This window comes from Ips typographus, linkage group LG4 (genome assembly GCF_016097725.1).
Source record: "Ips typographus isolate SLU linkage group LG4, UJ_Ityp_2.0, whole genome shotgun sequence".
NCBI lineage: Eukaryota > Metazoa > Arthropoda > Insecta > Coleoptera > Curculionidae > Ips > Ips typographus.
In genome coordinates, this window is record NC_138425.1 from 7,457,045 (window position 1) to 7,473,242 (window position 16,198).

General features: G+C 33.6%; 4 protein-coding genes across 6 annotated transcripts; 1 reads left to right on the forward strand and 3 right to left on the reverse strand.

Moving 5' to 3' along the window:
• Positions 1–80: 80 nt before the first annotated feature.
• Hacd1 (3-hydroxyacyl-CoA dehydratase 1) lies at positions 81–2,577 on the forward strand. The gene is made up of 5 exons (XM_081979014.1): positions 81–527; positions 826–997; positions 1,607–1,779; positions 2,152–2,330; positions 2,414–2,577. The coding sequence occupies exons 1-5, from the start codon at positions 406–408 to the stop codon at positions 2,488–2,490; spliced, it is 723 nt and encodes a 240-aa protein (XP_081835140.1). The 5' UTR covers positions 81–405; the 3' UTR covers positions 2,491–2,577.
• A 304-nt stretch (positions 2,578–2,881) lies between these two features.
• On the reverse strand, positions 2,882–6,939 carry LOC145728602 (PAX3- and PAX7-binding protein 1). Its single transcript, XM_081978972.1, has 4 exons — positions 6,545–6,939; positions 4,501–5,548; positions 4,080–4,443; positions 2,882–3,705 (listed from the first exon to the last, which is right to left on the reverse strand). Exons 1-4 carry the CDS (start codon positions 6,740–6,742, stop codon positions 2,961–2,963), a joined length of 2,355 nt encoding a protein of 784 aa, XP_081835098.1. The 5' UTR covers positions 6,743–6,939; the 3' UTR covers positions 2,882–2,960.
• Positions 6,940–7,134: 195 nt separating this feature from the next.
• grp (serine/threonine-protein kinase grp) lies at positions 7,135–10,690 on the reverse strand. Of its 2 annotated transcripts, none has more exons than XM_081978991.1 (8): positions 10,402–10,690; positions 10,265–10,345; positions 8,974–9,197; positions 8,709–8,919; positions 8,516–8,625; positions 8,233–8,436; positions 7,603–7,994; positions 7,135–7,551 (listed from the first exon to the last, which is right to left on the reverse strand). In XM_081978991.1, the coding sequence occupies exons 2-8, from the start codon at positions 10,333–10,335 to the stop codon at positions 7,339–7,341; spliced, it is 1,425 nt and encodes a 474-aa protein (XP_081835117.1). In that variant the 5' UTR covers positions 10,336–10,345; positions 10,402–10,690; the 3' UTR covers positions 7,135–7,338. The 2 variants fall into 2 exon arrangements, with proteins under 2 accessions (XP_081835117.1, XP_081835116.1); XM_081978990.1 differs by having other exon boundaries at positions 10,265–10,350.
• Positions 10,691–11,219: 529 nt separating this feature from the next.
• LOC145728622 (phospholipase A1) lies at positions 11,220–16,098 on the reverse strand. Of its 2 annotated transcripts, XM_081979002.1 has the most exons (9): positions 15,980–16,098; positions 15,426–15,896; positions 13,542–13,937; positions 13,382–13,487; positions 13,181–13,329; positions 11,891–12,136; positions 11,647–11,838; positions 11,383–11,551; positions 11,220–11,332 (listed from the first exon to the last, which is right to left on the reverse strand). In XM_081979002.1, the coding sequence occupies exons 3-9, from the start codon at positions 13,597–13,599 to the stop codon at positions 11,275–11,277; spliced, it is 978 nt and encodes a 325-aa protein (XP_081835128.1). In that variant the 5' UTR covers positions 13,600–13,937; positions 15,426–15,896; positions 15,980–16,098; the 3' UTR covers positions 11,220–11,274. The 2 variants fall into 2 exon arrangements, with proteins under 2 accessions (XP_081835128.1, XP_081835127.1); XM_081979001.1 differs by having other exon boundaries at positions 15,426–16,064.
• Positions 16,099–16,198: the final 100 nt, after the last annotated feature.

A 16,198-nucleotide genomic window follows, 5' to 3' on the forward strand; every position in this document is an offset into this window, starting at 1 on the left:
GTCCTCCACGACATGAGAAGTGACGGCGCAGTAGAACGATCAGCTGTTTTGTGTTTATAATTGTGACATTCCGTAAGGAAATTTTAGGTTAAGTGATCTTCTGCCCCACTGCCCTATGATATAGGTTGTTAATTTATGGATTTTAAACAGACAACATTAATTATACAACTTTGTTTTCCACCTTACAAGTACGCAGGACTGAATTACAAATTACCATTGGTACTGTCAATGTTCAGTACCAGCTTGTAGTCAGCAGCACCAGTTAGTATAAGGTTGACCCCAAATTGTGTACTCGGTGCCGTTTTAGGGTCACTTTTAAATCGGGACCGTTATACGCGAATGGATTACAGCAGTTTTTGATAATTTTTGCAACTTCAGTAGGTTTAAAATAGTTCTCTTGTTAATATGGCAAGTTCTTCAGTAAGTACCAAAAATGAGAAATCTTCTAGTGGAAAGTCAAAGGGCTCCTCAGGATTTGATTTTAAAAAGTGCTACTTGGTGGCCTACAATTCTATACAAACAATAGGGTAAGTAGGTTAGGTACACTGTTAGTACTGCCTGTATTGAGGTTCTAAATGTAGTAAGTAGTAAGAAACTAAATAAGATTTAAAAAATGTACTTAGGTATTTTAATAATTTAGTAAGTGAAACATACTCAATTCAAATGTGAATTCTGTTGCATTGAATTTTAGCAAAAAATAGGATATATGTATCAGCAAGGGTATAAGCTAGAAACTCTGATTTCATATAAGGAACTATTAAAAAAAAAATAAAAATTTCAGAAAGGTGATTTAGTCACAAAGAATCACTTCAATGTTTTTTTCAGATGGGTTGCAATATTGTATCAATTTATTTCTTACCATATTCAACCAGGAGATAAAACATTGTATGAAACAGTGAGCTGCACAGTCAATCTATTCCAAAATGCTGCTATTCTTGAAGTAATTCATGCAGTTACTGGAATGGTCAGGTCTAGTGCTGTTATGACAGCTTTCCAGGTAGGTGAAATAAATGTTTCAAGCTACTGTAAGAAATAAGAAAAAACTACTATTCTGATGACTTAGTTTCAGAAAAAAATCAGATTTATTACAGCTAAATGCTAATAATTTTGTTTCTGTATATGGGAAGAATTACAATATTATTAGACATCCATTTTCTTTAATCTCATTATCTAATTTTACTTGATAAGCATTCAGTTTTAACTAAAATTAAAACTGGAATATTTTTGTGGAGGTTTTTGTTAATTAGTCTCCAACGTCATACCTATATAGGATAAGTTTTAGGAATATTTTAAATTGATTTAAACATTTGCACAATTAATTATATTCATGTTGATCAGTAATGTCTGGGAAAATTGCTTGTTCAAAGTACTAAAACTTTGTAGAACATGATAAAAACTATTCCAACTTGTTTTGCTTATTATTGGTGACTATTTTCATTATCTACTAAAAAGGGTTTTAATGTAACTGTCAAGTCAGTATAATATAGCAGGGTTTTCCCATATTTCCTTTCCCTACAAGATGTTGTTTGTCTGCCTTTCCTGTGTATTTTTATTAACTTTTATTACCTATCCATGATGTTCAGAACTATTTTATTTCTATTAATAGGTTGCCTCACGTGTAGTAGTAGTATGTGGAGTATTACTTGCAACAGACAGTGCCCGTTCCAGCTGGGGACTACCCCTAGCTTTGACTGCCTGGTCAATCACTGAAATTATACGATATTCCAACTACACGTTAAATCTTCTTGGTACAATTCCATACCCTCTTAAATATTTAAGGTAAGATTATCAAACCTAAACTTTCTATTCAATTAAGCTAGTCATGTTTAATTACCATACAATAGTGGTATTTTTCTAGTGTCATCACATTTTACAGGACTACTGTATATTTTTCACTGCATATTTTTCATGACCTTTGTAACCTGTTTTTGTAAATGATGTTGGAAAGCAGTAAATATAAATGCTGTTTTAGTAAAGTTTCACTGAATATCCTTGCAACAATAATTTACATGTGTCTGGAAGAAAAAAGTAACACAAACATGTGACTGGAAATATGTCAATTTTCTTCCATGACTCATTTATTTATTATTATTACTATAAAAACCCTTAACACTAAACCCTTTATGTAGAAAACTTTGTTTTTATTTTTAGATATACAACATTTATTGTACTTTACCCAATTGGAATAACTGGAGAGTTATTGTGCATTTATGCTGCACAGCAAGAAGTTGGCAAAGACTATTTATACTCCATACAAATGCCCAATAAATATAACTTTATTTTTAATTACCAACATTTGTTATGGTTTCTTATGTTATTGTACATTCCTCGTAAGTATATTACAGTATTTTATCAACTTAACCTGTAATTGCAGTGTAAGGTTTGGTTTTAATTGAGTGTTGACGTATTTCAGTGTTTCCTCAACTGTATATGTATATGTTTAGCCAACGAAAGAAAGCTTTATCTCCAAGAAAGGACAAGGATAATTAGAGCTGAGTAATTTTTTTTATTAAAACTACAAATTTTGGTTTCATTCCAGTTTATTGTTTTTTTGCCAGTAAATTCTGTTGTTTATTTTATAATTGTTTTACTGTGTCTCTATATTCATTTTACAGACCGCGGTATTCAGGAATTTGTAAGTATTGCGTGCAGTGAAACTAGCACTGGGACTCCGTGTGTTATAAGTAGAGTAGAATTCTATTTATCGACTATAGGTATTTATTCTAGGTGTCGGACATTCTATGCACAAAGAGCTAGAAAGACAAAATATGGCGAGAATTGGAGACCTTTAAGAGGTGCCAAATTCACGCGATGCTGTGGCTTTCTAGCTCTTTGTGCATAGAATGTCGTACTGGTAGTCTCAAACGCTATTTCATGCAAGTAATTTCTCAAGAGTCTTTATTAATCTTTTGGAAATATACATTATTTACATTTTTATTCCATACTTCATCAACCTAATACTATTTATGAGTTCTTAAAGATTTCATTATTCCATTCAAAATATCAATTGATTCTAAGTGCAATGGATTATTTTTATCTAGCTGCTGCTGCAAATTTCCTATAGCTAAAGTAAACATTTTAAATTCGGGAGTGCTTTCTTGTAACCACACTCTTGGTAATACTTGACTAATAAGCCGTACTTTTTGCGCGGCATCTGTTAAAACACAAAATTTAAGAGCGCTTAATAAATATCGATTCAACAACGAATTTAGTGCCAACTCTTTCAATTTGGTTTCGTTAATAATCCCTTGCCAACTGGTAATGTTTTTCAGTAATTTTAAACCGCTAGCAAACTGTCTTTGAAAGAACTGATTTTTACTGTCTGCTATTTTGGGTGTTACTGGTATGAACACGTCGTTATCTAAGGCCATTTTCATTTTATGCAGAATGCCATTAAATAAGTTGATTAACGTAGAACTTTCAGGTCCGAGGTTAGGGTATTTACGAATAAATCGACCTACACAGCCTACAAGCCGTAGTGTTTGCGAACTGGATAGTGGATCCCAAGTGGTATCTACTAAGTTAGATAACTTGGGAATTAAAATTTTTTCCACGATGTTTGGTATTAAATGAACGTCCGGATCCTTGGCTAATGTACTCTCGGTTTCATCGTCATGCAGTCCGTAGAGAGCTAATGTTCGATACCAATCCATTTTTTCTAGGTCTTGCGTTTCAGTTAAAGGGTTCCAAAATATTAGCTTCAACCTAACAAAGTATATAAATGACATTTTTTGAAACCAAAATTGGTGAGACTAATTATATTATAGAACAATAATTGTCAGTTTAGGGCAAATCTTGACCAACCTTTCTTTACTTTTATTAAAGCTTTATAAGAGACCACAAGAATTAACAGTAACAGTGAATTTTAGCTTTTTTCAAAGCCTCCTTATTTGGAAATGGAAAAACAAACCTTTATGCGGTTTGCATTGTTATGAAGCTAATTTATTACCTTTTAGTTGATGAGAATAATTTGGACTAATTATTCAAGGTGTCACAAATTCAACTGCGCAAGTTGCCCATTATTGTAAACAACAATATTCCATTTTTTTTAAATGGTATGGAAACAAACAATGACTCACCTGATTAAAGGACTTACAACTTTCGGTAAGCACAACGAAGCATACGCTTCGTTATAAGCTGCCGGATCCTTGCTTCGCCAATGCTCGAAACGGATTAGAATATTTACAATTGACGAGTAATCTTCCACGACATCCTCGAAAATTTCTTGCAGTTCCTGCTCGATTTCCTGCTTTTCTTTGTCGAAAAATAGCGAATCTTGTTGAGACATTTCCTCATCACTTGACATGCCTTCAACATGTTTTGCTACGCCTGGATTTGCTGTCAACTCTCGAGCTCGTCTCCGTCGTGATCGTCTTCCTTCTCTCTCAGCAGCCCTGCGTACTTTTTCTTCGTCTTCGGGAGTCTTCTTCATAAAACATTTGCCTAAAACAAAAGTTATATTAGTTTAAAAACCATAAATTATGTCTATTAGCATTTTACCTGTAGCTTCTTCTGCCTGATCCCTAACATCCTGCCTTCGTCGTTCTATCAAAAACTTTGACATGGCCGCCGTCAAATCCGCAGCTCGCTGTTCCAAAACGGAGATTGGACCGATCTTCTCGTCTAAACACTCCACCAGATCAGTGATGTAACCTCTTAATTCTTGATAGAATCTGTATTTTTCAGCGGCTTCCGGCGCCTTCACTTTCAAATCTTCCAGCTCTTCTTGTGCTTGATCAAGGTCTTCCTGAATTTGTTTTAGCTTTGCTACATTTTCGTCTCGAGAAGCGCATGTTTCACGATAATGTTCCCGCAATTTCTCTGCTATCATTTCAGGGGTTCTTGGTATTCCTGGATCAATTAACGGAACTTGAACTTTAGGTTTGGTTTCTTGTGCTAACTGATATGGTAGCATCATTTCTTGAGCCGCTGACATTGCTGCACCTGTTACACCTTTCCTAATCTGCTGATCTTCCCACTCATCCAGCTCATGATCAGAATCCTGAGCTGATAAAAATTGTTCTCGTCTGCGTTCGTGGTCTCTTTTAGCAACTAAATTCACATCCATGTCGATTCTTTCTTCGTCACTTTCTTCGTTATCGTCATCTCGTACTAATCGACCATTGTCTTCAGGCTCTTCCTCTTCTAGTGGTATCACATCGCCCATTTCCCTGGCTCGCTGACGTTTTTTCCTAGCAGCGTGAATCATTGCCGCGTCTGGAATTGCACCGGATTCCAAGACCTTCTTCACATTATCAGGTTTTGAGAATCTATGTCTTTCAGACGTATCAAGGTCTGGTTCTTCATCTTCAGAGGATATATCGTTTTTGCCGGCACATAAAGCATCTCTACCGCTCAGTATTGGTGGGGGCGGTGTAGGTGGCTTTTTATGACTTTGGTTTACAACTAGAACAAGATCGTCAGTAACGACTTCAGTTCTTTCCTCTTTTATTTTTGGTTCTTCTTTTTCAGGTTTTTCTTTGTCTTTTTTCTTCTTTTCCTTTTCAAACATACGCATAACCTTTTTGTTATGAGATGACTTTTTTACCTAAAATATTTAATATTTTATAATTTGGTGTTAATTAATTTGGAGAAATGCTTTCATCAGCCCTTCAGAAGTTTACAGACACTTGAAACTCTGACAAATCTATTATTTTATTTGACTTTAATTACTAATACCACATCTTTAAAGTGTGGGGAGAAGTCCCCTTTTTTTTATCCCTTCATAAATAACCTTACTGGCGGTTTATGAGGGTTCCTCACACATAATTACAACTTTTTCTCTGAGAAGTGCTTTAGTTACCCCAGAAAAACAATTATTTAGGCCCCACCCTTCTTTAACAAGAGGACTTAGAAGGGTGGAAGGGCAACAGAGATACATTTTTCGGTCTGGCTGGGAATGATGGGACCGATTATTTATATAAGACTGTGGCCTTGTTGCTTGTCTCAGAACTCCTTGGAAAGTCCTGGATATATTTGAATGTCACCTGTACATTGTCTTAAAACTAATATTAAACAAAGGTTGTCCAGTAGGCGATTCCAAAAATACAAAAATAAATAAGATTACAGAACTTATATGACAACTTTTAGACATTCAAAGCCTTGCATTTATTCAAGTGTTCTTCACTGTACATACAGCATTATTAAAACCCCTTTTCATAAAAAAAGTGTTTGAAAAAAACCATTGCAACTATGTACTTAATAAATATGATATTATCCTCTAAACTGATACATTTTCTCTAAAAGTAATAAAAGTATGTGTAATATTGGTCTTCTAAATCACACATTTGCTATCAGTTTTTTTGCATAGGTAAACTAGGCTCAACAAGCTCAATCTATAAACAATGAAAAAACACCAAAATTCTTTAGAAAGGGTGTAAAACATCCTGCTTAATGTGAAATGTCCTCTATAAGAAGAGTAACATTCAAGGAAATATTTTGATACCCCAGTGGTTCAAAAACACAATAGACAAATCTCTAATTCAAGAATGAAACTTAGTGGGTAACATGCATTCCTGACATAATTAATTTGCTTAATTAATACCTGAAAGACTTCTCCTTCCTCCTCAGTTTCGAAACTTAATAAAGTTTGCTTGGGCTTTTTGCCCTTATCCTTCTTGCTAGATTTTTTTTCTGGTAAACGACTCTCCTGGAAATCCATAGACTCACTGTCATCTTCTTCATTTTCGGTAAAAACCCTTCTCTGGATGTTACTTTTCTTAGGTTTTCGAAATAAAGACATGTTTAGCAATTTGCTGTTATTTGCACTGTACAATAAAGATATATATGATCTTGATTTTTTTTCACTGTTGATAGTTAAATTAAAAATATTCTTGTTGTACTACAGTAAAATGAAATGATCTAAATAATCATTTAAATAAATTATTTGTGATTTTAAGTTAAAAAACAGAAAAACATCATAACATAACCACAATTATTATAGCATTAATTTGTCAAATGTCAAAAAATTACTTTGACTCTCAAAAGATAATTGACATATCTAGTATACTGATGACGTCACGAGTAGTACCTTGTTTACTTATCATAAAATTATTTCTTTCTCCTCAAAATTAATCTCTGCATCCAACAAACATCAAAAGCAAAGAAGTGGTGTATATGAACAAAACACAACAACTATCAAACAAATTTTATTGAAAAATATTGCTTACAAGAAACATATTATAATAGTATTTAATTAACTGTCTTAAAAACACATTATTGTCAACTAATAGGCTTAAAAACCATACAAAAATACTTTCAGAGGCACTCAGTGACAATAGCACTTTAATTTAAACTTTAAATTAATTAAACAAAATACGAAAACAATCATAACACTTATTATACAGTATCTTGACTGCTTTCTAAAGCAGTACAGTCAGATTGCTGTACAATACTACCAAGACACTGCTTCAGCTTGATGAATTTCTTTTTAAACTCCAAGCCGCAGCCTTTAGAACGTCGGAAATCCATTAGAATCTTGCCATCCATTTGTAAGAAATTAATTTTGAATGTCAGCTGATTTTTTTGTGAATCTACCGTCGATATTGTGACCTAAGAATTTTTTAATTTAAGCTTGATGTTTACGAATTTTACAAAACTTACCGTTCCAGCGGCATCCACATTCCAAGAATAATGCAAACTGTCCAGTACTGAACCAAGACACTCCAACGCCTTCTCCAACTCGCAGGCAACGTAGAACCTTGTCATCCTTTTGACCATATGATGGAAATTGTCTCTGGTGATTGGACTCTGAGTGAACTGCAAAACGAGCGTGTCGAGGTTGGTGGGCTGAGTGAAACAGACGGTCTCTCTATTTTTAGTCGTTCTAATGTTCTTGACAAGCTGATCAATAGAAGATTCGTTAATTGCCATTGCAGGTTGAGAAACCGCGACCAATGGCACTTCTCTGCTGTTCTTAGTCTCTGATTCCATCATTGAGTTCCAACGTTTGGTTGGTTGAGACGGATGACCATCAGTTTGGTCAGATGACACTTCTAAGAAAGGAATTATGTGTTTATTAAGCAATATTGAAATTTAGAAAAAGATTTGTATGTTTAACTAAAATATCGAATTCCAAATCTCATGATGAAAAAATCAAAAACACTGCTTTGGTAATCTAGCTTTATGAATTTCAAAACAATCATACAGCTATAGTACCAAAGCAGCGTCTTTTGATATACAAGCAAACAAACAGTTTTTTAAAATTAAAAACAAAACAAAAATTGAATTTACCGCTGTCAAACTCAAACTTCATCCAAGGATGCTTTAGGATTTGAGACAAGGTCAGCCTTTTTGCAGGAGCTTCATTCAGGATTTGTCTAGCTAAACTCAATGCTGTGTTACCCAACTTTGACCACGGCGTTTCGGTAAGATAATCATCTTGACGCCACCTTAGAAATTCTTCATTTTCAACTGTGGCGTCCGTCCAAGGCAATTCTACGTAACACAACTGTCTTGTTACCAATCACCATCAATTTTGTAAAGGCTGCTAGACAAAAAACATAATACCACATACCTCCAGTTAGCATAGCAACAAAAACAATCCCACAGCTCCACACATCAACTGGTCTAGCGCAGTAAGGCCCTTTGAATACTTCTGGTGCTAAATATGGCTTGGTACCGCACCTAAAGTGCCATATCATATATGGCTGTTATAGTGGTAGTAAGCAGGTACCCTCTAATACAGCTAGCAAACTCTACAAACCTACCTTTTTTCCAACATTCTTTCTTTTCCTTTCATTCGGAATAGGGTTGCCATGCCAAAATCGCTAATTTTAAGAACACCCTTCCCATCGATTAACAAATTTTCAGGTTTAATATCTCTGTGAACAATGCCCAGTTTGTGAAGGTAGCCCACGCCATTAAGTAGATGTTTCATGAAACATTGAGCGTTCCTTGAAGGCATGCCAAAGTCCGGTTCTTAAATTTTAATCAGTTTAGACTAGATTTGCGGCAAAGAAAGTAATCTATTACCAATCATTTGAAAAAGTTCGCCTCCTGCAGCGTACTCTAAAAAAATATACTCCTTTTGAGGCTCCTCCCTTCGACCAAAAAACTTGATCACATTTTCGTGATTACATAAACGGTGTATTAATACTTCACGGCGGATATTGCTTTTAGCATCTTTATATTTTGTATGGTCTATTATTTTACAAGCGATTTTTTCTTCAGTTCGTTTGTGTACTAGAAGTCTAACCCTGAAATTCAGAGCAAAATTTTGTTATAACCAAAAGGGAATTAAAGCAAATTTTAAAATTAAAATAAGATTTTTTTGAATTCACTGTTAGTTACACATGCCATGACACAAAACAAATTTTTATATTATTTTAAATTTTCTCTATTCTCACTGTACCTGCAGTCTCATAAAGAAAAACAATACTAAGTTTTGATGTTACATGAATAATTATGATAATCCTTCAGATATAACCTTTGCTTGGACCTTTGAAAGTAAATACATATTGGAATTGTCTTTTATTATATTCCTTATTTATTATCAATTACCTTATAAATTTAAATTACAGTTTAAAATTACTTTTTAAGGGCTTGCTATTTTTGAAGCTATTTTACTTTATTACAAATGATATAACTTTAACATATTGATGAACTAAAGGAAATAGATTATTTCCAGTAGTAAAAAGTGGCTTGAAAAACTTGCTGGAATTAAATTGCCAGAATCCTTAACCTTTAGGCCTAACTGCCTAAATCCAGAAAAGTGCCAGTCTTCTGCAAGTGTCTTAAACCTTCCCATAACTGTTTTAAACTGCCAGAAGATTCTATAACCATTTTGGGAGTGTCAGAAAGCTCTAAATGCTACTGAAAAGTGCCAGTATTCTGCAAGTGTCCTAAATCTTCTTGTAACTGTTTTAAATTGCCAGAGACCTCTAAATGCTACTGAAAATATTCTGAAAAGTGCCAGTCTTCTGCAAGTGTTAAACCTTGCCTTAACTGTTTTAAATTGCCAGAGACCTCTAAATGCTACTGAGAACCTTATAAAAAGTGTCAGAGTCTTCTACAAGTGTCTTAAACCATACCATAACAGTTTTAAAGTGCCAGTTGACTAATTAATACCCTTTTTTAATGAGTTTTCTACATCAATTCTTCCTTAGCTATTTTATTGTACTTATCACTAGAGTGACACCCTTTATACTACAGATTTATGTTCTATACAAAGTTTTATACACTATTGAACAAATTAAAATATTTTAAACTTCAGTTTTAGGACAAGACACAAAAACTGAGACTCTTATGTTAACATTAAACTTACTCTCCATATGCCCCTTCTCCAAGGACAGTGTCATAACATAACCAATCTTCAACAAAGTCAGTTGTATCCATTTTATAAAACCTTTACTAAAACAAATCAAATTACACATTATAAACTAAAGAGCAATTACAAATTACCTTTTAAGAGACCTTTTTCTTCAAATTAGGCTACAGGGAGGAATTGAAATGTTCCCAATTATGAGAAAACAATTGAAAAATTGAACTGGAAGAAATTGTTTTCACGTGACTGAATGTGAACAATTTAAAACATCCCCCTAAACCCCAATTAAGTGAACAACTTAAATTACCGAAGCACGACACAATAAATAACAATATAAAACAATGCAACAGTTATATCGGCATATTACACCATTTTCCACTTTGATTTTTCCAACCCTGTCTTTTTCTGTTTGGCCGAAGCCGACTGGGATAAAAAAAAAACAAATAATCGAATGTCTATTGTTTGACATATCGATTTGGCGCCCGTTCCCAGCGCCATCTGTACGATAAATACGACACTAAATTACACCACAACATAGAAACATTTAAAAAATTGTGTTTTCCTAAACTCCTGTTAACTTTCAGCTGAGAACAAAAAATTGTAAAAATAAGTATAAATCAGAACTCTCAAAATGCAGTGCTACTTTAAAACCATTTTGTGTGTAGTATTTTCTGCATTTGAAACAAACACAGTTAACCAAGTTGTCAAGTTTTTTTTGAACCACATTTATAAACATTCTCTATATTGAAAAAATGAAACTATACCAAAATCCAAACAAAATTGATATGACGTCACAAATCTGAATAATCAATAAAGCGATATTTTAGGACAATTTGATTGGTCACTCTAGCTTAGGGTTTAATTTTGAAACATTTTTTTTATACACTTTGACAACCTTACTGTGACGTCATATTAATTTTATTTGATTCTCAGTATACTTGAGATCGCATAATAATTGTAGGTAATAAATAATTATTAGAAAATAAGTCACAATATTCAAATTTAACATATCATTCAAAGGGACAGTCCTTCTTTGTGTCGGTGCTCACGCAGTAAGTGCCAAAAGCCCTGAAGAAACGTATAGTAAAAATCAAATTTGACTAACTTTTGGGACTTACCCATAAGGTGTATTGTGACCCATTGGTACAGATCGACCAGGACGAAGTCCCCAATTTCTACTTCTTTTGGGACACGTTGATGAACACGGTCGACCTATTATAGAATTAGGATATTTAACCGATTTGGCAAAATAACACGCCGATTGGAAATGACTGCAACGTGATATTCCTGAAACAAATCTTATGTTAAGTCAATACTTCAATTTGAATGTTTATTTTCTAAGTCCTTTGGTCTATATCTACAGTTCTTTTTCTGGTACTTACTGACTTGGTTTCCTTTACATCCAGGCTGTCTCATTCCTCCATTAACGCAAAAATCCACGTGACCCACTTGATTCTCCTCTCCTAAGAATCCAGAGTTGGTGTGAATTATCTGAACGTGATAAGCATCATCTTTGGTTAATCTAAAGTACTTAGTAGCGTATCGATCAATAAGGGGTCTGGCTGGATCCAACCCTGTAGAATTGTTAATTAGACTTTTTTAATAGCAATTAAAAGCTTTATTTACCAACAATTTTATGTTGTTTCAACGTTAAATGATTGCTAATCATTCCGCAAATGTGGGCACCCAAAGAGTGTCCCACGCAGGTACTTTCTTCCGCTTTTCCTCCATTATCCATGACGAAAGCATATAGTTTTGCTGCACATTGGGCCACTAGACGCATGTTGGATAATGAAGACAAATAGCAAGGAAATATAGTTAATTCCGCCCAGTCTATGGTGAATATGTTGTAATCTGTTCTGTATAGATATGCTGAAAGACAGATTTGAGTTTGTGGTTTTCAATCTTTTACTTGTTTAAGTTTACAGTTTATTCTTAAATAATTAATACTGAAAACTGTTCTACTAGTAATTTAGTGTTAGTTCCATTAAAACGTTTCCGCTATACTGATCCTTTCCTTGTAATATAACCAGAAAAATCATGATTAAAAATAATGCGCGGGATTATCCAAAAATTTACTTACTCTTATAAACCATGAAATATCGGCCTGGATTTTCCAACGTTTCTTTATTTTCGTTTAAAGAATATCAAGACGATAAAATGTCTCCATTAAGCGGGCGTCTATTAAGGTGTTGAATGGTTGCACTTAAACGGTAGCGCCAGCAATAACTTATTAGACCCATAATAATTTTAAAACAGTTTCATAAAATTGAAATATAAATCTCAAATATATCAAGAAAAATCCTGTTTTTCTTCTTTTAGAAAATGTTTTCAGTCTCTCTACTCTATCCTGTATATTAAGAATCTGAGCGTGTGAGAAACAGCAAAAAAATTGAAAAGCCTCTCATTACAAAACATTTCGGCTGAATTGAACTTCATGAAAACAAAAGTAGAAATTGAATAATGCTAAGCGACTTTTAATTTTACACGGTTGTTAGATCTATTACCTAAAAACTTAGCAGTTTAGTGCAACAAAGTAAACAGTACCTACCGCAGTTATGCAAGTAACCTTTTACTTCTTCTCATTCTGTCGGTTTTTACCAGCTGCTAATATACTTATTGCTCTGATTAGATCTCAAAAGTCCTATCTGTGTTACTGTGTTCTTATTATCGTAACACAAACTTGGCGTGTAATGTAGAATATGATTTTTTCGTGACTATAATTATTATTGTGGAGATATTTAACAGTAACAGTAGGAATTTCACTTTGTTATTTATGCAGGTACATAAAACAAAAGAGTAGGTTTACAAAGTGGGTCAAACACTTGAAAATCAATGATTCAAAAAGTTTTTCAAAACCAGTTGCAGTTTTCCTTATTTTTAAAATTTAGAAGAACTCTAAAACAATTCTCTTACCATCTCGTAAAATTGTCATGGGTGTTTTGCTCTCAGTTCCATTGAAACCGTGTACGATAAATACATTTCTTCTTTCCGGATCAAAACCTGATAACTTCAAAGATAAAAGATTTCTTATGTCTATTCTTATTCTGTTCGTTCCAGTTTCACTAAAAAATACTCTATAAAGTGCACAAACTCTACATTTAATGCAATACTCACTGTGTGTACATGTAGTATTTAACACCGTTATCAGGACAAGAATATGTTTTTTTCAGAACACATCTCCAATACCTTAAGTCGTATAAAGCACCAAACTGACAATTCACTACAAAGAGCAAAAAGTTAATAAAACAAAAAATCGGGAAATTTAAAAAAGTACCTTGAGCGTAAAACAAAAACGTCTGCACCACTAAGAATACTTTGGACCACATTAACATTGTTCAAATCACACAAGTTGCGAATAGTTCCGTATAATGTAACATACACTCTTTTTTTAGTTATTTTGGTATGCAAAACTAAGTCAAATCACACATTACTACACAACCACACGGCAAGACACGCACATTTTTGACCTGCTCTAGAAACCAATGAGCGCACATGAATAGCTACAGTAGGAGAGAGAATGCCGGTGCTATAGGAAACAAACAAGTGAAATGCTTCCTTGTGGTACTTCTTGAATCTTAAAGCGTCTTCGGTAATTCAAGCGGAATAGATCCTTTCATTTACAATCTTCTTGAACTTGACTGTGTGGTATTCTTGATTAGGCGTTAATGACCTAGAAACGCCAAAATTGATTTAAGATATATTATATGAATTGAATTTTGGTATGTTGTGCCTATTTTGTATTAAACTTTCTATGCATCTTTTCTTATTCTTAATCAGTGTAGGATAAGTAAATCTTGGTGATCAATCTGAAATCTTCTTTTACACAGTGATACCATGAGGTTGATACGGCAATCAAATCAAAAAAATCATGGACCTACCAAAAATTTGATTTTGAAATAATGTTGAATTAACATTGTGAAATAAATTACTGAACAGAATAAAGATGTAATAAATTATGTCACAAAAATCATCGAGCTGTAAAATTTGTTGTAAATGGTTTTATATGATCGTTCAGTCTTTTTCAGTTCTTTACTCATTTAATTAGTTGTCTTTACGAAAATTTTGAATGTTACTATTATGACGTTATGAAAATTATATCTTGTCTAATACACATTTAATTGATCAATCTGTAATTAATTGTTTTTTTGCCAGTAAAAAATAACATTCTGCTTCAAGAAACATTGAGTTGTAATGCTGTAAATTGGACAAAGTGGTGAGAATAAGATGTAGCAAGATAAGCACTTGCAAACCTATTGGCGAATAAATAGTTCTGGTATTAGTTAACCAGAAGAACTTGAGTCTTCTATAGATCTTTAAAGATGCATAGAAATCTTCTAGTTGAAAATAATAATAAACGAAAAATACGTTAATTTTTTTGAAAAATATATTTAATTTGGGTATATTGAATGTCCAACAGAACCCTGGGTATAAGAGCTTCACAAAGAAAGTGAAATAACGAAAAAGTGCTTTTACCATATTTTATACCATTTATGTGAATTATTAGTGTTTCAGAATTAAGTAAATTCATCCGGGTCTTAATGGATTTTTTGTTTCTACTGAAAACAAACTTGTTCCAATTCTGAAATTATAAAATGAAATTCCTCACATGCACAGTATAAACATTGCAAATTACGACAGACCTTTGTTAATGTTTCTCAGTATGAATACCCAGATGTTAATTAACTAAATCTGTCACAATCGTTTTAAATTGGTTTTTCTCAGTAATCACTTTAAATCGTAATTAATTTCGGTCAATCTTGGATTCTAGGAAAACTTGTATGAATTAATGATTGTAGAATCATAAAAATGTCATAAAAAATGTTTGCAAAATTTCACTTTTCCTGCTAGTCTACATATGCAGAATTTACGTAAATCACAGCACTGGTTGTAGTTTGTGATTGGTCAAGGTGCTTTTTTTGACCAATCACAAACTACCCACTGTGTCAAGATTTACGCAAATGCTGCAAATGTAGATTTATGCAATGTTGTAATTAAGCCTGGTTTAAGTATAGAATTCTTTCCGGAAAGCTGTTTGCACAAAAATTTGGTTCTTGTGTCTGAGGTCTGATGAGACACTTGCACAAGACAAATTTTCTGGATTTTCTTTTTTGCGTCTTTCTAAACGTATATGAACTGTCCACTAAAACACTACTATTACCTGTTTTTGCGACAATAAAATTTTCAAAAAACTTTTTGGAGTGTGCTAAACTGGTCCAGATTTTGGCTTTTTCATTCTAAGTTTGTCTTATATTTGTCACATTTTCTTGGCTCCTTATTCTGCATCTCTTGTGTGTTCTAGTACTAAGAAAAGGTTTGTTGTATTTACCATACTCCTTGTTGTCCCTGGTTTTCTTGTTCATTGTTTGCAAAGGAACTTCTCTTGTAATTTAAGTGCAAACGATATGGACTATGTCAATCAATTTTTGATTATCAAATATTTTCGAGAAATCTCATATATCCTATATTGCATTGCTTCTGTTGTTGTAACTCTTAGTCAGAATTTCGGACTTTATCGTCTGTTTCCATCATATTTAGTAACGTATAGAGACTGGACGCTTTTAAGCTAATTTTGATGGTATACAATATCGAACGAGCCTTTCTGAGCAATCCTTTGATGTTGCTTGGGGTGCTTAAGAAAATTGGAGCAAACTTTCATTAAAGAGGAAGAATTCACCAAACAACATAAAGTCTAAATGTAATTAGTTTTCTCACCTCTAGACAATTTCTTTGCTACCATATATAATTCTCGAGAGAATAGTAACGAAGGACAAAAAGGAGAAAATAAAGAATACCACATAAGGGCTTAGGTGGGCGCCGGCGGCTTCGGCGCCCCAAAGAATCCGCCCCTGGTCGCGGGGCGAGGAAAAAGGGGGCCTCATTCGGCGCAAGGCATCGAAGGCCCGGTCAATACTCCAGTAAGAGAGAGAAAAC

Excerpts from the sequence above, each read along its gene's own strand:
- Hacd1 (XM_081979014.1), top strand. The coding sequence starts at position 406 with ATGGCAAGTTCTTCAGTAAGTACCAAAAATGAGAAATCTTCTAGTGGA. Across the intron at positions 528-825 it reads AATTCTATACAAACAATAGG|ATGGGTTGCAATATTGTATC; the intron begins GTAAGTAGGTTA and ends TGTTTTTTTCAG. Across the intron at positions 998-1,606 it reads CTGTTATGACAGCTTTCCAG|GTTGCCTCACGTGTAGTAGT; the intron begins GTAGGTGAAATA and ends TTCTATTAATAG.
- LOC145728602 (XM_081978972.1), bottom strand. The coding sequence starts at position 6,742 with ATGTCTTTATTTCGAAAACCTAAGAAAAGTAACATCCAGAGAAGGGTT. Across the intron at positions 5,549-6,544 it reads AGGAAGGAGAAGTCTTTCAG|GTAAAAAAGTCATCTCATAA; the intron begins GTATTAATTAAG and ends TAAATATTTTAG. Across the intron at positions 3,706-4,079 it reads GTTGTAAGTCCTTTAATCAG|GTTGAAGCTAATATTTTGGA; the intron begins GTGAGTCATTGT and ends ATACTTTGTTAG.
- grp (XM_081978991.1), bottom strand. The coding sequence starts at position 10,335 with ATGGATACAACTGACTTTGTTGAAGATTGGTTATGTTATGACACTGTC. Across the intron at positions 8,626-8,708 it reads GAAAGAATGTTGGAAAAAAG|GTGCGGTACCAAGCCATATT; the intron begins GTAGGTTTGTAG and ends ATGGCACTTTAG. Across the intron at positions 7,995-8,232 it reads GAAGTTTGAGTTTGACAGCG|AAGTGTCATCTGACCAAACT; the intron begins GTAAATTCAATT and ends TTCCTTTCTTAG.
- LOC145728622 (XM_081979002.1), bottom strand. The coding sequence starts at position 13,599 with ATGTTAATGTGGTCCAAAGTATTCTTAGTGGTGCAGACGTTTTTGTTT. Across the intron at positions 13,488-13,541 it reads GTTTTTGTTTTACGCTCAAG|TGAATTGTCAGTTTGGTGCT; the intron begins GTACTTTTTTAA and ends TGCTCTTTGTAG. Across the intron at positions 12,137-13,180 it reads CATGACAATTTTACGAGATG|CATATCTATACAGAACAGAT; the intron begins GTAAGAGAATTG and ends TCTGTCTTTCAG.